A 26,722-nucleotide genomic window follows, 5' to 3' on the forward strand; every position below is an offset into this window, starting at 1 on the left:
AGTATTGACAGGACCCCCCTTCCGGGTTACTTCTTGCCCTGCTTACTGCAGAATGTTTACTATACCTGACCACAGTACACTTACACGTTTTAGAAGTCTTTGATTGAAAAACTTTATAATTTTAAACTCGTAAGCACGTGGTATGTGTGTTCACAAGGCCTGAAGATCTCTACCCAACCAAAACTAAATTCTGGTTCTACCAGACTGTTAGCTTCAGACCTATGGCCCCTAATGCAGATTGTGGATCAGCATCTGTGACTTTACCTACCAGCTTCTTATTTCCCTGCTATTTTCTCTTGGGTGCAGTAAACTTGGTGCATAATGGGCAGTTATTGAATTGCAGGTTGCCTAGTTTTGGCTGTTCCAGGCCTTTGCTGTGGGTGGCTGACCTCACCTGCCTTTCAGTATGCACCTGTCCTGGTGTCTCCCATTTGTGGAGGGTGAGTTCCACTATGCTGTGGTAATGGTGCAATGAATTTTGAGTGGGGGTCATTGACTAAATAACCAGCCTTAATAGGGAAATGTGAACACTCATTTGGCCACAAACACAATAACCATAGCATTAAAATTGACTTCAAAATTGCACAATAGACATTTAAGCGTTCAAAGTAAAAAAAGAAGCTATTACGCTAAATGGTAAGCAAAGTATCAAATGCAGCAACATAGATTAGGATAACAAACAAAACATTATTATCAAGCCAGGAATCCGGCTGACAGTGAGGAGGCGAGTGTACGAGCGCACTCGACTCCGGACCGCGGGAAACCGCGCTCGCTGGTCGCGCGTACTTTCGCGCTTCCAGCGAGCGCGGATTTTATTGATGAATCAGGGCCAATGTACCCAAGAAGCATTGGAAAGAGAAGAAAAATTAAGTTTTGGGACTTTTTAGGCAAGACTAAATCCAGATGGAATATAGCTTAAAAGACTTTATTTCAATATCAAACCTATAAAAACCATCTTTGAACATAAAAACATATCATAAAAACAGTATATTCCGTACAACCACCAAATCAATGAGTTATAGGTTGTGGATGCGTTTTGCGGAAGAAGGAAACACGATTCTTCAGGATGGTTTCAGGAGATCTACAAATTCATGATCCAAAAATAAATTTGTACGTAGGCACGTGAATGCAAAGTAATATACACAAGTGATATATACATATATAAACAATAAATATGAACTTACAAAATTGCCTACATCAGTCCCAACATCTCATGACCGGTAAGATGTTTCAACAGTTAAGCAAGAGGAGGGCAGTAACCAACGCATAGGTCTCCAAATGAAATCCTATTAGTTCTATCAAACATGATAACACCAAATGGACAAGAATAATTAGGGATAATTAGCTTTAATGATGTCTAGTTGGATATATGTGAGTAGTACTTCCATTGCTATCATCTAATCATGAATTTCAATCTCAGAAAAAATTAGCATATATATATATATATATATATATATATATATACACATATATACATATATACATAATTTTCAAATCATGTAAGTCTATAAAAAAGTTGCTTGCTGTCATAATTATATCTATGAAAAACTTTTGTTCGCAAAAAGATTCTAAATCGATCACATAATTAGCTTGGTTAAAAGATAATAAATTACTTCATAAAATCATGATTGTTCTATATAGTTGATACATTTGATTGCATATAAGGAGACCTTGTTCTTGTTTGATTAAATTAATTAAGAAGTCATTAACTTAATAAGGTTTTCTCATTGGATTCATATCAACAACAAAAGTATAAATGATTATTAGAAACCTCATTAATCCATGTGTGTATAAAGGGAGAGCTTCCCAAGCAAGAAATAGCGACAAAGTCATAAGGCCTATGGAGGTTGGGCAAAGCACATACTGATTAGGTATATAAAATACTGAGTTAAATTATTCCATTTTTCAAGAGCAGTTACAAACCAAAAAAGACGGTGCTACCTACTTGGTGAAGATCATTCCTACAGGTGGTGAGGGGTAGGGAGGTGACGTCTCAGAAGATGACATGCCCAAGACCCCCCAAGTGTATTTATCGGGAAACTCACCCTGTGTCAGATAGACAGGTCAATAGGCATCTCCTGAAGGAATGTTTGTTAGTTTTTATTTCTATACATGCAAATGCATTCATATTATTCTTTTCCAAATTGAAACATGAAAAAATATCAAACTTGGGTTATTCCTTTACAAAAAGTGAAGAAAAGGGAATGTTGGGCTGTTCAAAAAATACCAGTGTCTCCATTCATCTTTACAAACTCAAACATAGACTGTGTAAACTGAAAAATGTTTGAAGTTTTTTTGTTTTCCTTTGAATCCTTGAACTAATATTTGTATAGCCACTGTTTCGGAGAACTGCTCCAAATCTGTTGCATGGGGTAGACTAACTTTTTCACCTGTGAACAGGTATTCCAGCTCAGAATGATAAGACTACATTCCACAATTCTTCTGCATTTCTTGGTTGTTTCTCAAACAGCAATTTTTGTCACCCTCACAAGTTTTATATTGGACTAAGGTCCATCGATCTAGTCATTCTTGTTAGACTGGAACGAGGACATTGCTTATTTTTCTTTTATTTTCAATTTCTGTAAAGGAATAACACAATTTTGATACATTGTTCATGTTTTCATTTGGAATTGAATGTGCAGTGTCCCCAATGAATTTGCATGTGTGTGAATATAAAAGTGATAATAAGGATTTTGAGCTTTTATCACTTTATTAAACACACTGCTATTGTGAACACAACTGTACCATAATTGAAATGGATTTTTCTTTCTTCAGGCGCATGTCTTAAGGAGACAAATTTTACCCAGATTACTAAAACCACAATACTTTAATACCAAAAAAAAAAAATCCATATTGTAGTAAGAGGGCTCAAAATTGTATACCTAAGCGGAAATCAGTGTTTTTCTATACATAGTTAGTCAGGTTGAAAAGACCAAAGTTCCAATCATCAAAGTTTAATTCAGGTGGGAAGTATTTTTTTTTAAATATGTAAGTCTGAGGATCCTTCTTCAAATTGTTGACAATATTCAAAATATTGTGGGACAAAAAGTAATATGACTGACTTCTCCAATCAATCATTAACCAGGACACAGATGGCAATACAGTCTTCCAGTAGATGAGTCTTGTTAAAAAAAACACTGTCAAGATTTTTCAGCATTAGGTTCATATATAGTCTTTTGGGGTCTCAGGATAGAGATATAAGATGGGGAATTGTGGTTTGGGTTTTCTAACTCTATGGACCTGATTTACTAAAGCTCTCCAAGGCTGGAGAGGATACACTTTCATCAGTGAAGCTTGGTGATCCAGCAAACCTGAAATTGATTTCAATTTGCTATTTGTTAGCAAATGTTTTGAATCCTGGGCCAGATCAATTCAAAGTTTGCTGGATCACTCAGATTCACAGATGAAAGTCTATCCTCTTTAGCCTTGGGGAGCCTTCATAAATCAGGTGAACGATTACGACCCATCAACGATTATGCACGATTATACTTGAACAATCATATTGTGCACAATTCTGTACATGCTGTAACAATATGATTGTTCATATATAATCCACCAACAGTGTCCACACACTAGATACAATCCTTTGAACGATGCAGGGAGGGACATGTAAAGGAGAAAGTGTACCGCAGAAACATGCACGATCACTGAACGACCGTACACACGATAGATAGTGAAAGATCGTCGGCCAATCAGATCCACCTTGGCGGTCGTTCATTTCCAACGACAATCCTCGTTTGACGGTGTCCTTGGTCCCTTTTTTTGGCCAATCGGTTGTTCATCAGTCGTTTCTAACGATAATTATTGGACGTGTGTATGCAGCTTTAGTCTACACGGACTGCATTCCCATGGGGTAATCTACACCAGGACGTTTCCTTCAGGCACATTTTTGAGCGTTATCTTAAACGTTGCTTGCAACATTTAAAAAATTAAAACGCTGGATAAACGCGGGAAAACGCTTCCATTGAACTCAATGGAGGCTTTTTCAAGCGGTTTTAAGCTTTTATGAAAGCTTTCATTGAAAACAATGGGGGGTTTTAGAAACATTTTTAGCAGGACTTTGGAATCTGGAAGCCCCCTTTAATAAGTAGACTCCCAGATCTCCACCGCCCCACCTTGGGGAATGAGTACAGGGGTACATAAATCCCCTTACTCATTCACTGAAAGGGTTAAAATATAAGTAAAAAATAGGACAAGGCTTTAATTTAAAATTATTTTATTAATGTGTGTGTTTGTGTAATTTAACATTTTTTTTTTCTTTCTTAAATTATTTATTTCGTATGTGTTTTTTATTTTAAACTTGTTTTCTTTTATTTTTTACAGGTTATCCTACAATGACATTATGAATCATAATGTCATTGTGGGATTTCTGGACCGTGGGAACTGTGCGGTCACAGTTAATTGAAAGCAGGTGCCTTCAATTAGCTGTAACCGCAGGCAATAGGAGGGCAATGATTGGAAATACTATGTCCATTCATACCTCTACTGCTCTGTGATTGGCTGAGAAATAGACCAATCACAGAGCAGTAGAGGTTGAATGGAGATAGTATTTCTATTCAACCTCTATTGCCCTCATATTGCCTCCAGGATCAGGGGAGCAGAGCTGTCAGCATAAAGCTCTGCTGATTGCTCTGCTCCCTGAGGAAAGGGAAAGCCTGATCAGGATTTCCCTTTCCTCAGCAACTCAGGGAGCACAGCAATCAGCTCTGAAGTGCTGAATTTTTTTATTCTGCAATGGTATAGATGCTGGGCCAAAGACTATTATCTTAAGTTTATGTATGCAGAGAACATTGTCCTAGTTTTTGCTCAGCTAGATTTTGTGCTCAGCAGCGCTGCTTTTTTCCTGCACTGGTTCATATAGATGCTGGGTCAAAGGCTATTATCGTAGGCTTATGTATACAAAGGGCATGTTCTGCATCTATGTACACTGACACAGTAACCTCTTCAGGTGCCAAATGAGTTCATTGGACTAGGTACAGGTTTTTGATGAAAATTCAATGATGAGATCTTAGGAGCACAGCACTGATACAGGCTTTAACAGAAGCAGCTGAGCACACAAGATCTATGTATATATACCTGGAACAAAGGTCCTTATCACCTCACATGTACAACGTGCACTACGTGTATTGACACAATAACCTCTTTTAACCACAATAACCTCAATTAAGTTCACTGGATTCCTACTGTAAAACTAGGTGTATGTAGCAATGCTGTCAATGGATTAAATCATGGTTGATCACATACAACATCATCTTTACATACTTCCAAATACATTTGGAACTTAGAAAATAATAGCTAATTCACCTTCTCTCTTTCACTCAGCTAATAGCTAATTTTAAAATAGCTAATAAATTTACAACTGCATGTGCTTTATTTTCCTAACACCCTATGGTGAAGAACCATTAACTATGGCTACTTTTAGTTAACAGGTAACACAAATTCTTGTAAAAGGGATATCCTCACAACATCCAACCCTGGTTCATCTTCTACAGCAGGGGTCCCCAACCCCCAGTATGTCTGACAGGTGGGCTCTGGCCGGTGCACCCACTAGTGAGGTCAGGAGAAGAACCCCACTTGGGGAGGTTCACTAGCCAGAGCTGAGGACCACGTCTGCCGGAGACATTGCAGGCCCAGGGAGGTGGGTGGTCTTTGTCTCTGAACGGGTTTTGGTATCATGACATCACCCTGGGGGGAAGTTTCTACCGCTTCCCTGTGCTGTCTGGAGTCCATGCATTTAGTGGTCCACGAGCCTCAAAATTTTGGGGACCACAGCTTTACAAGCTGGATGTCTGCCATATTAATGGTAAATCTATCTTTTTAGGGTTTCCTTGGTGATAAGGTTTATTTGTGGCACAAGTTGCCTGTTGCCATGTTTCTGAGGATACTTATTCTACCTTTATGCTACCTACCCCATGTCTTTTTTAGTGTTGTAGGTCCAATTCGAGTCTGGACTGGGGTTGTGATGGTGCTCCTGGGTTTCTTTTACTGTTCCCTATTAGAATATATTTCTCTTTTTATTTTCCAACTCATCTGGCTGGGTTTTAGTGGAAATGCATATCTAACAATATGATGGGGATAGAAGGATAAACTGAAGGTTTAGCACAACCATTATTTGAAGGTCACCCTTTTATGGGTTTTTTACCTTAATGTTCTTAGAAAATGTCTTTTAGGCAATATTAGACAGGTGGTTTTATTGTTATGGCTGATCATTGCACACACAAACACACACACACATTTTCTGTAGAGTTTCACTTTAATGCTCAATCACGCGTGATGACGGGTAGATGTTTTTGCTAGCAGCCCCTTATATTTAATATATCCTTGTTTTTTTTTTTTCTTCTTCTATACAGTACACTATCATTTTTTCTATAACAGGGGGTCTGAATTGTAGTCTGATTTCAGATCACAAGTGAATAAGCGTGCCAGACCTGCCAGGGAAGAAGGCTGCAGGTGTCAATGTGTCTTAAACAAGATAAACTGCTTTTCTAAAAGAAGTAAATTGCTGACATCTTCAAAAAAAGTTTATTAGTTCATCATCTTCATCCTGCTGGTGACATCTATATGCAAACCTGCTTAAAAGAGTAAAGTACAACACTCTATTAAACATTTCATTTTCCAGTCACATCTTTAATCTATTCTTCAACACACAGAAATGTGAATGCTGGTAGAGGAAACAGAAAAATGCAATTCTCCCCAAATTTCTGTGAAAACTTTTAATCTCAAACATTTAAACACACAATATAGATTACATTATTCTAAATACGATAGTGCTGTTAATTGTTGGATGGAACTACAGAGGCATCATAATTGTCATGCCCCAGTTTTAATATAAACCTGCAAACATAGAAATATTGTAGCTGCTACTTTCTGACTTTTAAAAATGCAGAGTTATGGCTGTCATTGTGGTGCCACTTTCACTGCATCAAGCTAATAAAGTCTGATCTCAGTCATCTGTATGTTGCAGGGCTTTTGAGCTGGTACTAGCTAACATTAAAAACATGCAGATAAAAGTTTTAATGTCAGGGGCAATTTTATTAAGTATATATAACCAAGATTACTTTATCTTTATTTACTGCAAAGTTCCAATTTGTTAAAAATCCTAATTTTTGGTTAAAGCCTAAAGCCCATAATCTCTTGTTAGGCTTATTGTATCACTTTGATTCAATGGCCCCAATACTTTCTGTGTTACTGACCTTCAGTACCTTCCATATAAAGGTCTTTTACATGTAATGGATGATATGGATTAGTATTGAGCTGGATGAATAGATACTAACATAGATGTGCTTTATTTAAGAAGTCCCTCACTTTCCGTGTTACGCCTTGGTATTCTCAGGCATGGTGCAGTTCTGCCTCCTAGTGGAAAAGCAAAATGATTATACAGGTAGTAATGCGATAACATGGAACAAACAATTTCTGGCAGTAAAATTCTGCAAGGCAAACATTTTTAAACATATGATGTAAAGAAAGCTAAAATTAAAATGATAAACTGATTCACTGGCAAATTGAACAAAACTGCGTGCCTAGCCATATTAGACACACAGGGAGGTCAACAATGATAGCTTTCATACATTCTTAGTACAGATTTCCTTTAAAGCGAGATTTTAAAATCGGGCCGTTCTCGCTTACCGAACATGTAAGTATGAACAGCCTGTATAAATTCGGCCGTTGAGATCGAATTTTTTGAGCCCTGCAAGAGCAACCAGGGGAGTGGAGATGACAGCTCAGCTCCCCTAAATGCTCCTGCAGCCCTGTAGTATGTGTTCTTGGATAGAGATTCTTATCATAAATGAATGCAGCTGTGGGAATCATTCTGTGAATGGTATTCATTTATCATTTCGCCAACATTTTGGGGACCCATCAGAAGTTTTTGCGAGAATGTTAGAAGCATTCTACTCATAATCATCACTGCTGTCTGCATGGGCACTGTATTACTTGTATGGGTAAAAACATCAATGCATTTTACTATTAAAAACTCTGCATTTCAGAATCATTTTAATGTTTCATGTCAAAATTTATAGAAAGTGCAGAAGCTATTAGATTAGCTTGTCAGCCAGAGAAGTTTTTTTTTTTTTTTTTAAGAAAGTTAGTTTAATAATGGCAACCTACACACTTCCTTAGAACAAAACTATGCTCACCTAACATTCATGATACATCCATCTAATGGTAATGTGTAAAGTTTGTTACAAACAGCTTGTCTTTGACAGCTCTTATCTGTCAGACCAGAGACTTATGCATTTCTAGGACATGACACTAGGTTTCATCCAGGTATAAACCAAGATTCTTTTTCAAATGGCATTAAAAAAATGTTTTTTTACTCGAGTATATATGGTACTTATAAGCACCATCACATGCAGCCTGAATAGCATTTACCAGAGAACCCAAGAACTGTAGGGGTTTCCTAAAGATTTTTAATATCTTGTTGTGAGTCCCAGGTTTTATATGTTTATATGTCCAACCTGTTGAATTGTGTTTTACATTATATGTCTCCACTGCAACACAGTTAAATATTGCAGTTCACAAAGTAGTCACAAGATGGCAGTCATAAATTATATTGTTATGCAAATCTTTTACATGGCACATTTATCATTTTCAGAATTTTGCGCAAAGCAGTATATTTAACCTCTTTCTAAACTTAGTAGCATACTGTGGGTTAGCTCTGCCCCCAATACCTTATAGGAATCATTACCTATAACTTTGAAAAACTGAAAAATTGCCCTTAATATCTCTGAAGTCCATAAAATGGGCCTTCCATCCCATTGGCTATGGGAGAGGTTTTAGTGGACGTGAAAGCCCTAAATGGGCCATAATTGTCAAGATATCTATTGAGGATAAAGGGCAGCATGCCATAGCTGGAACACAGGGTGATCATTCTAATTGGTGACTGTCTAAAGGCTGGATTTAGATTTTTTACTCCCTTGGTTTGGCTACCTTGCATTACCTCTACCCCTCCAGCAACAACTTTGGACACATTTCAATTGGGCAGAGCTTCTGTCCTTGTGTTTAGCTAATCCAGGAAGGGCACAGTTGGGGAGACCTGTCCTTGGCTGCCTGATTGCTGTCCTCCGCTGCCTGATTGCTGGATCAGTTGAACAATGACGGAGGTTCTTCCCGTTGGGTTCAGCGCCAGAAGTGGAAACGATCATCATAAGACGATATAGTTATATACAGCAGGTAAATAATAATGAAAAAATAAAGACTTGTTTTCTGTTCTGTTGTGTTCTGTCTTTATTTATTGGCATCTTATAAACCTCTCTAGGAATGGTTAAGTACATTTCTATTCCCCCAGGGAAGGATGAAGGGACAGATTTCTGGGGACCTCTTTATTAAAAATCTAGAATCCAATGAGCTCCCTATCCCCAGACCCCCACAATACTGGGGTCACATTTTAGCAATGATGGCCTGTCATTGACAGGTAAAACATGTGATAAGTATCCCCAGCTGCCCCCTTGCTGGATTGGCTGAAAACATTGACAGCTCCACCCAGTTGAACTTCTGTCATTCTGAGCACCAGACAATGACAGTTGGCATCCTCTGGCAGCATTAGAATACCTGTCAGTACAGCAATCTTGGCTTGGCTTTTGGTGGATCATTGATTTAAGCTCAGAAAAGGGAAATATCCTGCCTGACAATCAAAGTTCCAGAAGAGCAGTGCCCTCTTTCCTGCACTGCCAAAACAGTTTGAAAATTGCAACTGGTGGTTCTTTTTAAAAAAAAACTTCCTCTGCTGGATCTCAATTGACTAGGAGGTTGGATGTTGCCCCTGGTGCCCTAGTGCAATGACCTTGGTAGCCTGTCCAGAAATCTGGCCCTTATACGTTGATTTGGAGTATTTTCACCTTACTAACAGGTATTTAGGAGGCTCTTTCCCCCCGCCTGGGCATGCTTTGGGTAATGCTTTGGGTATTAAAAATCTAGAATCCAATGAGCTCCCTATCCCCAGACTCCCACAATACTGGGGTCACATTTTAGCAATGATGGCCTGTCATTGACAGGTAAAACATGTGATAAGTATCCCCAGCTGCCCCCTTGCTGGATTGGCTGAAAACATTGACAGCTCCACCCAGTTGAACTACTGTCATTCTGAGCACCAGACAATGACAGTTGGCATCCTCTGGCAGCATTAGAATACCTGTCAGTACAGCAATCTTGGCTTGGCTTTTGGTGGATCATTGATTTAAGCTCAGAAAAGGGAAATATCCTGCCTGACAATCAAAGTTCCAGAAGAGCAGTGCCCTCTTTCCTGCACTGCCAAAACAGTTTGAAAATTGCAACTGGTGGTTCTTTTTAAAAAAAACTTCCTCTGCTGGATCTCAATTGACTAGGAGGTTGGATGTTGCCCCTGGTGCCCTAGTGCAATGACCTTGGTAGCCTGTTCAGAAATCTGGCCCTTATACGTTGATTTGGAGTAATTTCACCTTACTAACAGGTATTTAGGAGGCTCTTTCCCCCCGCCTGGGCATGCTTTGGGTAATGTGGTGTTGTCATGGCGGTGGCACCAGATTTTAACAGTTTGGGACAGGGCTTGGTGGAGTTTGTTAAGTGAGTGTGAATACATCCCAAAGGGTATGAGTCATTGGACAGCTTCCCATCTAACTCCCACTGGTATTTAGCCTGGTACAGATGGTTTTAGATTGATGCAGGTCTCTCTGTATATTTGTTTACAGAAATACTCTTGCTCTCAGCAGCTTTAGGTTATGGAAAATTCTGCCAGAATAGACCAGCCACAGTGCATAAAGAATACATTTTCTTTTAGTAAAACAGTGAAATTTAGACCAAAGCTGAGCTCTTTCTACAGCCCTCCTGTGAAGGAACAGCACTTAAGATTATCCAATACAGCAAAATGTGGAGAAGAAGAAGTTAGGCTCCCCTATTAGTCAGATAAATGCAAGAAGTCCAGAAGTCTAGAGCCTTTCATAGACCCAATGAAGCTAAATTGTGTTCCACTTGAACCCATGCCCTATGAGAGACCTCCAGTCTGGCAATCATCACTTCAATGCGTTGACCTGCAGTCAGTCCCAGTGGTCAGCAAATCCATATGCAGTCATATTTAGAGGGCCCATCGGTGGAGCAGATATATGATACCTATTGATAATGTTCACAACCAGAAAAAGCATAGGTTAGTTATTTTAGCACAATGGAAGCAAGATTATGAAGTAGCTTGTAGTAACTGATCCATACACTGAAAGGTTTCAAGTAGCAAAGTACCTTGTTCAGTTTTTATTACTATTCTAATATTGCTAATCTGTTCTCACAATAAACATTTGCTGCACACACAGTTGTCATCAGTATTCTATGCCCACAGAACTGCACTGTTCATTATATTCAGATTGTGCTGATGTCATGAGAGGTCACTGCTGCTTCCAGAGCTCAGTATGATTTGTATAGCAGTCAAATACAAACACACCATTTCATCAAAGCCTGCCCAAGTGGAGCACAGTGGATTTTGCTGTATTGGATTAGCAGTTTTCTGTTTGCTTTCATTAATTGTTCAGAGTCATTGTATAGGGATTAGCTAACTGAGTACCCTGTCCTGAACTTTTTGTAAATATTTTTTCTGCATTGCAATGCCTCTAACAAGGTCCTAAAGCCACAGCATACTAACAAAATTGGGGAAGGTTTACATTTAATAACAACGTTTACATCCACTTGTGGTTCTAAATATCTCATGCCATGGATTATGTTTGCTGTGCAGAAGTTGGAGACGACTCATGGGTGTCATCAAAGCTCACAAGGACAACTAACTAAGGTAAAATTGGTGTTTGATATTTAAAACTATTTGCATTTTACAGAGTGCAGAGTACAGAGTACAGAGTGCTAAAGGCAAAAATCTCTCCTCATTCAATAAAATAGCACATGTCACCTTGGACCAAAAGGATCAATACAGTGACATTGATTTCTATGAGTCACTTAAGCTCCCAGCAGCCGGTATTTAATAATGAAAATAAGAAAACTGAAAGGTGACTCAACCAATCAGCAATTAGCTTTCTGGCTATTTAAAGACAGCACAGTACATCTCCACCAACTGAAATATTTCATGAGTAAATAATAATTTGGTTTGTAGGAATGTAGTGAGTAGGGATGGGCCTCTGGCATTCTTGTGAACATTTCCTCGAAGTTCCGATGGGTTTGCAAAATTTTGCGAAACCATCAGAAATCACTAAAAAGAGAATTATTACAGCTGCATTCATAAATACAGCCGTGGGAATCAACCTGTCAGTGAGCGATCCCCGGGCACTACAGGTCAGAATGAATGAACGGAAATGATCAGAGGATTTTTCCCACGCTGCATTCATTCATGAGCAGCCAACAAGGCTCACACTGTGTTCCTGGATAGAGAAATTCTATACAGGAACATATAGTACAGGGCTGCAACAGCAATCCGAGGAGCGGAGCTGCTCAGCTCCCCCGATGGCTGTTGCCGCCCTGTAGTATGTGTTTCTGGATAGAGTTTCTCTATCCAGGAACACAGGTCTCCTGTGTTCTTGGATAGAGAAACTCTATCCAAGAACACATACAACTCGTAAAGTTGCAAGAGCAGGGGAGCGGAGCTGACAGCTGCAGGTCCCAAAAAGGTCCCAAAAATTCGGTCTCGCCTACATGTTTGGTAAGCCTAATTCGCCGTGGGATGGAATTAAAAAAATTTGCTCGCTCATCCCTAGTAAGTGAGCAATGACTCATTCAGAGCAAAATAATATTTATTTTCCAGATTTCTCCTTGTTTCATTTATTCACAGGTTCCTTGTGAAAAGTTGGATTATGTCTTTCTCCATACACTCTGGCCCGCGGGGCAAATCTTGCCTGCAATGTCCTTTTTTTGGTCCCCAAAGGAATCCTAAATATGAATTGCAGCTGGCCCACTGCTGCATTGAAATAGCACCACTTCTACAATTCCCAGCATCACTCGCATCTATAGACCAGCGGCCTCTCTGCCTATGCGTGGCCCTGCATTGGACTGTTTTATAGATGCAGGGAATTGTAGTAGCGGTGCTATTTTAGTGAAGAGGGAATTCCAGCCACTCATAACATTAAGCCCCATTTTGGTTTGTTTTCTTGACACAGGGAATTGTTGTAGTGGTGCTATTTCAGTTTCAAGTTTGGCCCACGACTCTAAGTTTTTAATTTTGGCCCATTGTGTATTTGAGTTTGACAGCCCTGCTATACATGAAATTCAGGCCAGAGTATCACATTAGGAGAGGAAAGCACATTTCCTCATACCTGTAAGTCTTGGGTATTTTGAAAGCATTTTAACAGAATGACCGGATAAAAAAAGAAATGTGATTTTAGGGGAGTCAGGGGTAATCTCTGAAAATATTTTGTCACTGTTCTGGATGGAAATGTATTCTTTTATTTTAAACATTTATTTTTGTTAAAAAAATATTTATGCTTAGTGTACAGATGGTGGAGTGTTCCTCAATGGCCTCCCCAAAAAGTGGGTTTTTGATTCATGTTCATTGCAGAAAATGACTATAAATAGTCAATCTGTACACTTGTACAGAATGTGCTATGTGCTATAATACCCTTCTTGTAAGCCATGTAGCTGTTGTTGTCCGCTTTCATTGGCTTTCACTGTTGAAAATAATAAGTGACATTCTAAATAATGCTTTCTATTGCTTAGTGAATTGAGCCTAGCATATTTCGGAATGGAATCTACATCATGGCCTTTATAGGAATATATAAATAAACAAACTTTTTCATGTAATTTAAAAAACATAAAACAACATATTTACAAAAAAAAAATCTTGACTATTTTTTAATTACAAACATTTTCTATTATTACGAGATCCAAAACTGCACTGTGTGGCACTCACATTCACCATAATGACACACATATGCTACTAATAATCCTCTACTTCTGTTCATATCATTCAATGCATTCTGCACTCAAATGTATGAATCAAATTAGCAGGCTGCGCACCCTATTTGTCCAAATGCTTCTATAATATTCTAGGGCAGACAGAAGCAAGATTAGGTTTCCATCTGCTGTGAAGCTGCAAGTTCTGGTATGGAAAAAAATCAGAAAGCTAAATGATTGCATTCATGTATTTATTACAGAGAATCTCTTACTTTGTGTACATTTTTGGGACTGGAGTTTATTGAGGCCCATGACTACAGAAAACTAGAATGTATAAGAGGTAATAAAGTGGTAACAAATACAAACAAACACAAAGGCAAAACATATTTTCACAAAGTACCTGTGTACAGGTGTACAAAAGCCACAATTATAGCTCAAATGACATACAAAATGTTTGTAGACATGAATTCCAGAATAAATAATGAATTCATCACTCAGCTTCTTATAAAGTGATAATTGCCCCTACTCAGTGAGCTACGTCATCCTGGCACAGCCAATAAAGATGGCCGAAGATCATCTGCAAGAAGAAGAAGAGAAGCATATGGTGGTGCCCATCAATGGAACACAGAAAGGTGAGTCAGCCTGGGTTTAGGTATGCCTAAAGCCTGTATGGATAGGTACACATCTACAAAATGGTTTTTGAATTTTAAAAAAAAATGTTGCACAGGTTTTAGATATAATTTACGTGAACATGATTGCTTTAATTTGCCTGGAAGTACACCTGTTAACTGTGAAAGAATGTTCAGGCTACAAAGCTAAAATGCAGTATTTTATGGCTTACTGCACTTACCTAAACTCTCTACATAAGCTCTTTTGAAACCCTGAATCCCATGGCTCTCTGATGTGTAAAGTCTAGGAAAGAACAAGAAGGCCTCTGCTAGTCTCGCAAAAATTTTATCGAACTTCCGAAATCGGTTCGCCAAAATTTTGCGGACCCATCGGAAGTTAGAGGAAATTACAGGATGATTCCCAGGGCTACATTCTTTCATGAGCACAGCTGCGGGACTCCTGTGTTCTTGGATAGAGAATCCCTATCCAAGAACACATACTAAAGTTCTGGTAGGGCTGTTAGCTCCACTCCCGATTGCTTTTGCAGGTCCCGAAAAATTTGAATTCAACAGCCGAATTCACAAGGCCATTTGGTAAGCGAGAAAGGCCTGATTCGCCACGAGATTGAATTTACAAATCTCGCTTGTTCATCCCTAGTAAAGCCCAATATTTGCTAGTGTTCCAGAGAGCCACCCCATCTCACATTCCTTTCTGTTGGCCTGCCAGCTATTATTTGGATAGATAGATAGATAGATAGATAGATAGATAGATAGATAGATAGATAGATAGATAGATAGATAGATAGATGGTAGAAGGTTACAGGTGTTTAGGCAGATATAAACTCTGACCCACCATTGCTCTTTACCCTGGTGCTGATATCTTCACCTGATCATTTTCTATGATTGAGATCTTCAGCCACCTTTATTGGTCAGGCTGCAATGAGGTAACTTATACACGTGTGCATTGGAGTTCATTTATTTCCAATGCCAGCCCAGATCATATACTGAGCTGTTGATTAGCAGCTAAGGGTTCACTATATAGAAGGCTGAAAACATGCATGTAAGTTTATTTTATTGCAGAAGAGACATGCTTTTTCTGCAATAATGTTGGAATTGACATATTGGTTCATATGGCTCACAGTATTCATATTAGATGGTCATATTCATAATAGAAGTTAGCAAAGGCATGGTCTCACTGGGTAGCGGTTGGCTTGTCTGAGCCTTCTGGCCATGACTTCTTTAACACAGTAATGGATTACCATTTTCTGCGCCTTCCCCCAGCACATTTTTTGTGCACGTGTTCACATACTTAATTGTTAAGCTGTATAAAAACAGAGAAGGTGGTTTATCAAAGTTGGCTGAACTTTTGCAATTTGCCATAGTAAGATATAATACAATGTTCATTGTTCCTCCTATTTATTATTTTCCACACGGTTTCCTGTAAAAATTACCTGCAGTGTAACAGATAGTAAAACAGTCATTTTGAGCCTAAGCTTCAGCTACAAGCAAAAGCAATAAAGTAGTTTTCCCTTTAAAACCTAATTTACTGTAACTGTGACAATTAATATTTAGTTTCAATTATTAATTTATTTATTGTTAATTTGGGATGAACTTCCTGTATTAACCAGTTATGTCCAGGACTCTGGCTTGCTTTTTTTTTCTGAGATGTGGCCATTCTTGGATGGTTCCTGTTTTGTTTAGCTGAAGTTTTATGATCCAACGACTCATGGTGTAACCACAGAACTTGGCTTCCTCTAACTATTTCCCTAACCCCTCCTTTTACTTAAAATGGGTCCTATCACTTGGTAAGAACTTGCTCTCAACAGTGAGGATCATCACCTGTAAGATATTTCAGACCGGAGAACCCAGATTGTATATTTTTTGTTGGACAGATGCTACATGTACAATTACACTCCTGTGGGGTGTCTTTTATCTGTCCCAGGTTTCTTTGGCTATGTCCATAAGTCTTCTAAGGAGTCTCCAAATCCAGACATATACACATCAGGCAATTCTCATCCTTATAAACAACCTTTTTTTAAAAAATATCCTTAAAGCAGAACTATAATTCTACTAAAAATTAAAAAAATGATGCCAGGATTCACTAGTTATCCTGCGGGAGCTTGCATGTGCAGGAGTTACATTATCCTCGCCTGGCCATTTAAGATGGCTGAAGTTTGGGAGCTGGAAAGAGGAGCAGAAAAAGAACATGAACATGCCGTGAACATGAGCAGGTGAGTATATTTAAGTTGTGATTGCAGGTGAGGTACTTTAAACATAATTCTTTATTTACACTAGACATAAATAGGGTACCTTGATCTGTTAATTTAACCTTGGAGAACCCAACCAATATGAACACATGGAGTAATTCTTTATCAATATAGCGCTGACAAATTGCTTTGGATCAATGGGTAGCATAATTCATAATTACCCAAAATATGCTAATGGCCCTCGGCAGACTTACCTCAATGATGTCAATGGAGCTGAAGTGCAGTAAGCTGACACAAAACAGGATATACATTCATTTGTTCTTTCTTTTTGTACCCCAGGCCAGTAAAACCTTTTTCAAAATATTTTATTGGTGTATTTTCTTTATACCTAAATGACTGCCCATCAAGAGTCCATGGGCGAGCCCCATTTCCACTGTTTGGTATGGCTTAGGTACTACCAATTGTTCAGTAATTTAATAATTTTTATACACTTGATGCATTAGTGCCAAAATAAGAAAGAGACAGCTTGGATACTCATTTAGTGGGCTCACTATTATTCATAACAACATTTTTCCAGACCCAGACATGGGTTATGGCTTTCTTTTGCACAACATCAGAGTTTTCTAAATAAACATAATAGATCAACAACCTCTAGAGTAACCTCAGCATCAGCAGAAGGCTGACTATTCTCATTGGAACTGTTTTGCTGGAACAGATAAATAAAAAACTCTGGTTTCTTGTGAAGAGTCCTCCAAAATGAAATGGTCTGTGCAGACCAGGGTTTCTGATTTACCCTGTGATTTCAGATTTTGGAACCAAATCAGGATGGTCCCAGAGCCCCTGAAAATGAGGGAAGTCCCTCCTAATAAGCACAATATGTAACAGGTGGGGTACCACTTTGGCCAGAAGAGTCACAGTACCCTGTGGCCATGCCAGGATGATGTAACATCACTATTAAGTTCACGCATCATCAGGAATCGTGTTGGTGTTCGAATTCGGGTTGTCCTTATATTCGACCTGAATATGGCTGTTCGAGTTCGGGTAGACCCGAAAAAAAAGGAGATTGGACGACAAAAATTCGGATGAAAAAAAGTGTTAAAAAATCAAAAATGAATTGTAAATTCATTTATTGAGTGTTTGTGTTTATTAAACTATCTCTTTTTTACATGTTATCCTACAATGACATGATATCTTTTACTCTGTATCACACTTTCCAGCACAGAAAAATTATGATGCATTTGTTACATTTTTCTTTTATCCACTGCAAAAAAAATGTAACAAATGAATCATAATATTGTGCGTGTTAAAGAGAAAGAGATACTTGCCGAGCATCTTCTCAATGATTGGAGCTGTGTCTGCAATCATTGAGAAGACTGTGCAACCCCGGGGCACTACAGGTTAACTAACCTGTAGTGCCCTGAGGATCGTAGTGGAACTGCAGAGTTTATCTGCTGACTGGGATCCCCGAGCACTAGAGGTTGAATGGGGACAAGTTTCCCCATTCACCACATCTAGTGCCCTGTGTTCTTGGATAGAGAAACTCTATCCAAGAACACACACTACTAGCAACAGCAATCAGGATCGCTGTTGCAGCCCTGTAGTATGTGTTCCTGGATAGAATTTCTCTATCCAAAAACACAGGACTCCCTGTGTTCTTGTATAGAGAAACTCTACACATACAACTAGTAAATGGCTGCAAGACCAATCTGATTGCTCTTGCAGGGCTTAATAGTCCCTAAAAAAAACCCGCATTTTCCCACCATTGACTTCAATAGTGTTCGAATTCGGCATTCAATCACCCGAACAAAATCTCACTATTTGAACAGCTGTCAAAACGAATAGTGAGATATTCCACCAGCACTAATCAGGAAGGTAAGACAGAATATTTTGCGGAAGGGACATCACTCCCTTCTTTCTGTAATAATGACTTGCCTGATCATGGAAACGTAAAAGTGGAACTTTAGTTCCACTAACTAACTAAAGAAAGTCAATCTGCATTAGGCCTTGATTACGCCAGTGATGATGAATGGAGACATTCTTCAACATGTGCCATACATTTTTTTTGTTTGGAAAGAGTGTCAATGGCCAGCAAGGGGCTGTTGATTGTATTCAAAGAGGTTGGTGAACCCTAACAGTATACATAACAATAGAAGGGTAGCAAGGTGAGGAACAAGATGGGACTAAACAAGAAATATAGAGTCATAGGTTAGTAGCCAGAAACTGGAAATGGATGTCAATAAATGCCTAGGCCAACAAACTAGCATGGTACAGCATATAGATCTGTGCTTTGCCAAGCAGTCTGAAGCTACTGGTGAATTCAGAGAGGTGACTGGTATTAGATGTAGTGCATGGCAGCTAAAAGGGCCAAGTAACATGTTTTAGGAACATGAAACTTTTAGGCTATGTTTAGCTGGAGGTTCAGAAAGAAAAACTGTATGCTAAGTTTCTAAGTGTCGCTTTTTTATAGCTTTCCTAATGTCCAGGAGAATTATTTTTTGCCATAAGTATCCTTCCTCTGAGATCCCCTAAAGCAAGAAAAATGTCTTTAAGGACCCATGAAGGATGAATTAACGCTTTTCTGACACATTGCTATTTTATCCTATGATAATAGGATAGGTATGATAGGTATGATAATAGGTATGATAATAGGGATAACAACACCTACTCGACCTTTCTTGGCCTCCGAAATGCTGGTTTAGCAATCTCCAAGGGAAATTGTCAAAACAAACCCTTGAGCCCTCAGTTTGAATATGATTCATATATGTTTTTGGTATTTATTTTCATATTCTTATCACTAGGTTTGCAGTCTGTTTGATTCATAAACTATTTTTTGATAAACAGAAAAATCTTCATTTGTTACAGCCTTTTTCTAAATTGGAATTTCCTATGAAGACATAAAGTGCACCCATCATTTTCTTATACATTTTCATACATCTCTTTACGTGCGTCCAAATCCTTATATCTATTCAGGGCCACTGTCCTAGAAGTAGTGATCTGCAATTGATTTAGGGAATGGATACTTGAGTCAGAGCCAGAGCGCCTTGTTGTTTTGCTTTGCATAAGACTGCCTTTAGTTAGTGATATTTCCATTTCTACAGGATGTATAATTTATTTTTGAAAGATGCCCAAACATTTAAACTCCTATAATTGAGAATTGAGATATCCTGTGTAGCTGCATACCATTCCAAATGGTCAAGTTTTAAGAATCCAAAAACAATAACCTTTTTGAATGGTTACAACGTAGCACATATTTCTGTTGTGATATCCATTATTACCACTATTTTGTGCAGCAATATTTTTTTTGGCTTCATGGGGTTTCATAAGAAGAATTAGCTTTTTGATTTAATAATGTTCTCTAAGACTGGAAACGATAGACCATCATGGGCAAACAAAAAGTAATCCAGGAGACTTGGAATGGATTTTTCTAAACTTACTTTCTATTAGGTGGTAGCTGATTTTGATTCTTGACCAGGTTTAGAGCAGATTTTAAGTGATAGTTATTGAAAGTACAATACCATTGTAGTCATGTGAATATACCAGCAGTAGCAACAGTAATTTATTATAAATAAAATTCATTCCAGGTTTGCTGATTCTCCAAGGTTCTCCTATGAGGATCTATCTTTCACACTCTTAAAGAACTTTAGTAAATCTGGCCCATTGGTTATTTACCAAATTGTTTATATTTGGCAGAAAAAGTAATTGTTGCAGCATGATCAGGAGTTGTATGTGGGTTAATCAATACAGCCCTGATATCTGTGACACATGAACAAGAAAAGTTGGGGTTGCAAGAGTTAACTGCATACAAATTCTATACACAGTCAGTATTTCAATGCATTTTTTCACAGTAAGATGTCCTGCAAATGAAATCTCTGCATATGCAATAAAAGTAGTATTCTATTGTAGAGTCCCAGAGTTAGGTTATATAGAAAGTTAATATCTATTAAAACACTGCATGTCACCACAATGTTCAGCTAGTAAGTATTACCACATCCAACAATAATAAGCCATACAATATTTGTTAATGACTGTTTAAGGCAAACCTTTGTCCTGTTCATCTATACTAACAGGTTTGTTGCATTCCTGGTAACTACCTTTCACATGCTTTACCTGCTGTAGCCCTTTCAGAATCTTATTGTACATTTTAGGTCAGGTCTGGGTTGGAGGGTACATAGGGCTAATGTCCCACCCCTGACCCCCATAAAATATTTTCTTGGGGGTCTTGAAGAAAAACAAGATAGAGTGAACCTAGGCCTATGTGGGCAGGAAACATATTTTACTTTAATATGAAGTTTAAAGGAGCAGTTCATCCAAAACTGCAATTCTGGGTATAGTTTGAGAATGTGATCTCCTTGGATTTGCCAGTAGCAAAATTACAGTAATAGTAAAAAAAAACAAAACAAAACAAAAACAAATTAATCATGGAGAGTGAAGACTCATAAATGGGGGCCTATCTATAGTTCCAATGACAGGTGGTTTAACCATTTAACATCTACCAAAACCCAAACACAAGTTTTGGGTCTTCTGATCCTTTAATAAGTATCTAAATTTGTACGGAACAGGCCTAATTAAGCAGATTTCCTTTTATGTCATTTCTAATGAACTCTGAGGGGTTTTCAGAGGTTAATAGACAGTAAATATGACCAGCTGTAACATTCGGAATAGGAAAAGAACTATTCCCTGTCCTAAACCATTTAACAAACCATTTTTGTTCAAAACCACACCCCATCCCTCTAAATGTCTACCAATGAAAGCAATATAGCCAGGCCAGCTGGAAGGAATGCTGGGATTTGTAGCTCATCATCTCTTGCAGCTTTCCCATGCCTGTTGCGGACAAGATGCAGGATCCGGTCTTTATGCTGTACAATAGTGCCTGCACACACATACAGGGGATGTTCATTCCTCCCATTCTCTTTTGATGTCATTGGCAGCACTCTGACAATAGCTCAGAGAACCGCAGAGTCATTTCTTCACATTACAGCTGTTTACTGTGCATTAGGCATCTGGAGAGCTGTGCCAACATCACACACACTTTCCATTACTGCCGGGTTCTGCTCCACTCTGCAGGGTTGGGCACGCTTATCAGGCGTTGGGAGAACCACGGATGCTGCTTGGCGTCTGCACCGCACTGTGACATCTTGTACCCAAATGACAGGATCGGTTCAGGGAGAGGCGTTAACCCCTGCAACACATGAATGCATGAACAAATCAAAAGTATGTATAGACACTCACCTAATATTGTTATTTTACAGAATTATCTGAATGTACATTTCATATCTTCAATAAGTCAGATCAAATAACATTATTTTATATTACTTCTGCCATTTTTATGTTAATCCATCAGGGATATATCTCATGATTTTGCTGTACTTTGATGGGATTTGGTTTCTGGCCAAATTCTAGCAAGCTTTTTAATGGTAATGGTGTCAATGGCTAAAAATACTTACAGATTATAACATCATGTACAGATTAGTCAGTAATGAAACAACCTCTTTATTATCAGAAACTTGTAGCTGTAATTTTTTTTTACAATATTTGTATTGTAAGGGAGAAAAATAGCATGTTGTGTATTTATTATTTTTGGCAGTTGTGTTTGTATGGACAGTTGTGTTATGAATAATAGGAGCTAAAACTTTTTTGTTATTGCTAGGGAAGTCAGTCCAGAGATGTCTGCATTTATCTATAGCTGTATACTACCCTGCATCTTTTCCCTGGAATGAAGATTTGCCAGGTATTAATGTTGTCATAAAAGGAAACTTGCACTGAAATAAATATTAAGATTGTCATTGTTGTATTTATCCACTAAATAAGTATAAAGATTAGAAGTTCTGATTTCATTTGAGGCATGTGTGTTGCATGTAATTGACTAAATAATGTCTTTTTAAAATATATGATTTATTTGCACCCTTACTCATTATACAATATGGAATCCTTATTTTCCTCCAGGGTAACAGGTGGCATGTTGGTTGGCTCCCTCCAGCACTCTTTGCCTTCCCCCTATTCCCTAGCATCAGCCTTTCTCTACCATTTTAACATGGGAAAACCCTTGAAATAACTTTCAGGTGTTAGGGAACCCCTGACAACAACATCAAGATCCATAATCCGCAGTACATTAGTATAGTGGTTATTGGGAAGTTTGCTTTTTTATATTGTTGACCAAGGGCATGAATGTCACCCTTGGACATCATTGGTAACTGACCTGAGAAGCTTTTATTGCCCATTGTTCAAAAAACACTTAGCAACCTCTGGAAGAACCCTGATTGAAAAATTCTACTGTAAAGGCAGTTTTTTCTTTTACATAAAAGACTGTGTTGAGTGCATCATAGGCAAAAATTTAGTTTATTGGGGTGGGACGAAAGGGGGCATCTTATTTTAAGGTGGAGTCAATGGAGGAAAGAACAATGCCAATGGTAAGAGGGTAAAGCCAAAGAGAATAAAGGCTCTGAGTAAAATGAAGAAGGTGTTCCTAAAGAGACCATCGAAAGGGAAATTCATTCCTGCCCAGACCAAAAGCTATTTCACACGGACAAATTGCTAGGGTAGGTTTGTCTTGTTTTGTTGTTTTACATTTTTATATCTAAAATGTATTCCTTGCTGCATTTCGGTGACAGGACTGGTGGGTCCTTGACAGTGCCAAAAAAGTAAAATGGTGAATGTTGTTTTCTTTATGACCTTGTTGAGTAATGGAAACAAGTAAAACTGGTGTTTCATAGTCATTGTACCAATTAAAAGTTAAGCTCCTATGGCAGTGGTTATGTGTGACAAGGATAACAGTATATGATTTTTATAAGTACCCACTGAGTTGGTGAAATATGTGGCTGGTTGGTCATAAAATTTCTACTTGTGGCACTGTCAAAGGCCTACATATGTTAATGCAAATATCTAATCTGCCAATAACATGGCAGCAACTCAATGCATTTAGGCAAGTAGACATTGTCAAGATGACAACCTGAAGCTCAAACCGAGTCTTAGAATAGGGAAGAAAGGTAAATTAGGTGAGTTTGAATGTATCATGGTTATTGGTGCCAGGTGGTATGATATTACTATCCAGTATCTGGTGATCTGCTGGGATGTTCACACACCGCTATCCCTAGGTTTCATCAGAATATACCCATCCGAAAAAGGGAAAATATATGTGTGTATGAAATATATATGTGAGTGGCAGCTTTCTGGCATCTCTATCCGCACAACACCTCAAACCGTGAAGCAGATGGGTTACAGATGCAAGAGGTCACATTGGGCCAATTTGCACTATTTACCCTAATCCCCACCTAGCTGTTCACCCTGTCATGCAACACCTGCGCCTTCTCTTTTTTTCTCTTTCTTAACTCCAGACCTAATTGCACCCTTTTCAGCATCTCTCTGGTTGCAGATCACCCTTCTCACCCTTCTTCCTTCTTCTTTAGACCTCAGATCAGGTTTCCATACCTTTTCTAGCCCCTCTAAAGCCTCAGGGTAAGCCTTCCTTACCTTTCCACCCTCTTAGACCTCAGATCTGCCCACCCACATCTTTTTTAGACTCCACTAAGTCAATCCCAGACTTCTCGTGACATTTCCATCACATAACCATAAACAGGAAGGGGGGATAGATTTCCCCATTCTCCAGTATGGACAGCACGCTTGTGAAAGCTCTAGCACCACCAGGTGCTGGACAAAGACTTTGACCATCCGGTGCTGGGACATTTGCTTCAAATCTCAGAACAGTCCTGTGGAAAATGGACAGTTATATATATACAGATATATAATCATTTCCATGCTGACACAAACGCAAAAAACAAAATCTGCAAACACAGAAAACATGCTAGCAGACAAAGAATTAGTACTGTACTGACCCATTGTCCTTTAATTCCCATTATTTGTTTTTTTGAGTTGGTTCTTGTCTTTGTTTCATCAAGGCTGTGTTGAGCCAACCTCTGGTAATTATTTAGAGCTCATAGTATAGGTATAAGGGAAAGAGGGGGAACGAAAGAGGTTTCAGGCTCAGGAGGTTTTTGTGCAAAAAATAAATCAAGTGTGTATTTTTTAAGTTACAATTAGTACATACATCAAAGGTACATATTTATTTTAAGCTCAATATCCAAATGCCTGTTATTGTCACTGGGTTTGGATACTTTAATCTAGACATAAGTCTCCTTCCAATGTCATACAAAGTACATATAAAGATTCAAAACAAGGTAAGAAGGGGACCTGTTACGGTCGCATGATTCCCAACGCGTTTAGCCTGTTATAGGATTCTTCAGGGGTATAAATTTGCAGCGATTGTATGATTTGTTTGGTTGGAGTGTAGGTAGGGGGGTAAGAGAAGCAGTATTCAGGCTGCATGCAGTTTGATATGTCCATGCCCAAAGCAAAAAGATTGTTTAAATATTGTCCTAGTAGATTAGGTCCAGTTTTATTATTCATATTTATGTTTTTTGTTTCATATACCCTAAATAGGGGTTTTGTGAGAACCTAGTCAAGTAGGTATAGATCTATTTATCCTAAAGAAAATGGTGAGGGAGGAGAGGAATAAAGATATCCTTTCTTATGCAGCCAAGAGGGCTGTTATTGTGCTAGGACTTGTAGTTAGTCCATATGACCAGGAAAGGCTATGTAGTAATTCATGCAGCCAGAGGCTACTTCACCTTACATTTTATTTATGATTATCTTCTATTACTCATCAGTACAATCACCTATTTTTTGTAAGGTGTTGTAAAAATAATAGGAATATTTGCAGACAGATGACTTTCTACTAGACCTCATTTAAAGAAAAGCTGTCATGAAAAAGAAACACTTGCTGCCACTATTGACATTCTACTGAAAATTGTATTTGTCTTGCCTATTCTGACCTATTGGCTTTGGTACTTTCTATTTTACAGACCCAATATGCTTATACAGTAAATCAGAGCAGAGTCAGTACTTCAAATATTTAGTCTTGTTCATAATCAGTGGCTCAAAGTATTGAAGGACAATCACTGAAGCCTAACTAAACAGCTTTTTCAAAACGAGAAATCAGCTATGGCAATAAGTGGTGGGCGTAGTCAACAGTGGGCCCCTGTGCAGAACTGACCCCCTTCTATGCTGTTCTGACTTGGGGCATCTGCCAGGACCCCTGTTGGCAGAGGAGGGTCCAGGGCCCTCATGTAGAGGCACACTTTGAACCTTCCTATGTTCTACAACTTAGTTTGTGGGGCGTAAGGATCAGTCTTAATTGGGGTGTATTTCCAGGAATTCTGTGTATTTTTCCTTTTTGCATTGAGTGGAGAAGGGTTAGACTGTCTGTATTTGTAATGAGTATGGATAGAGCTACCCCTGAGTGGGTCCCACTGGCCATTGTCACAGCGAAAGAAAGTAAGGAGGAATGCAAAATTTTAGAGTTGTTCTCCAAAGACATTGCAGGGCATAAAAACAAGTCCATAGTATTTCAGTAGCAGAAAAATATGTCATATGTGTCAGAAAGATTTAAAATAATTATTTCAATGAATTCAACCAGTAGGTACAAATATTTTTTCCAGGCAAATGCTTCAAAAATAATCAGAGGTTTGCAGAGATGGAGTGCGCAGTGGTGCTGTGGGTCTCTAGGAGCAAGCTTGTATGCTGGTTGAATCAATGAACCTTGTAAGAATTCACTAACAAGCTTTCACAATTGTACATCATGGCTTGCAGATCCCCCGAAGAAGCCTGTTAGGCAAAATGCGTCGGAATACAAGAAGTTACCACTTTCTATTATACTCTAATTAGGTAGGGACTATTTTGTCTAGAGCATAGTTCCAATATCCCTTATTTTTTTACGGGGAATGGACCCAAAAATGTATATGTATTATTTAAATATCTAACAAGTGTTGTATGATGATAATATAGCTCACTAAATACACTCATCCTAATTTGCCTGAAAACCTCAACTCTCCTTTCACCTATCCAGTAATATTTTCTATATTCAAGATGAATGAATTATACTTTTCTGTATAAAATAAAAAATAACTTGTGCTTTTCTGTTTTTGACGCATTTTGCTGTCTTCAGAAAGACAATTCAAAGAATAATGTCAGCTTTAGACTTCATATCTATAAGGAACACGAAACACCAAAACCAAACCAAACCAAAATCAAACAACACAAAAAAAGAAAAAGAAAACAAAAATA

At 38.4% G+C, this 26,722-nt stretch overlaps 1 protein-coding gene across 6 annotated transcripts in view; it reads left to right on the forward strand.

Annotated features, from left to right (window-relative positions):
• Positions 1–11,569: 11,569 nt before the first annotated feature.
• The window catches only part of LOC140341364 (galactoside alpha-(1,2)-fucosyltransferase 2-like), a 149,249-nt gene continuing 134,096 nt past the window's right edge, over positions 11,570–26,722 (forward strand). The window contains exons 1-3 of one of the 6 annotated variants that reach the window (XM_072427050.1): positions 11,637–11,746; positions 21,671–21,817; positions 22,254–22,334. In XM_072427050.1, coding sequence (XP_072283151.1) covers positions 21,799–21,817; positions 22,254–22,334 — 100 coding nt within the window. In that variant the 5' untranslated portion in view covers positions 11,637–11,746; positions 21,671–21,798. Of the gene's footprint in view, positions 11,747–21,670; positions 21,818–22,253; positions 22,335–26,722 lie in introns of those variants that run through there. The other 5 variants (XM_072427065.1, XM_072427052.1, XM_072427054.1 and 2 more) reach the window with 5 other exon arrangements.

The sequence above is a fragment of the Pyxicephalus adspersus genome, chromosome 11 (assembly GCF_032062135.1).
Source record: "Pyxicephalus adspersus chromosome 11, UCB_Pads_2.0, whole genome shotgun sequence".
Classification (NCBI taxonomy): Eukaryota; Metazoa; Chordata; class Amphibia; order Anura; family Pyxicephalidae; genus Pyxicephalus; species Pyxicephalus adspersus.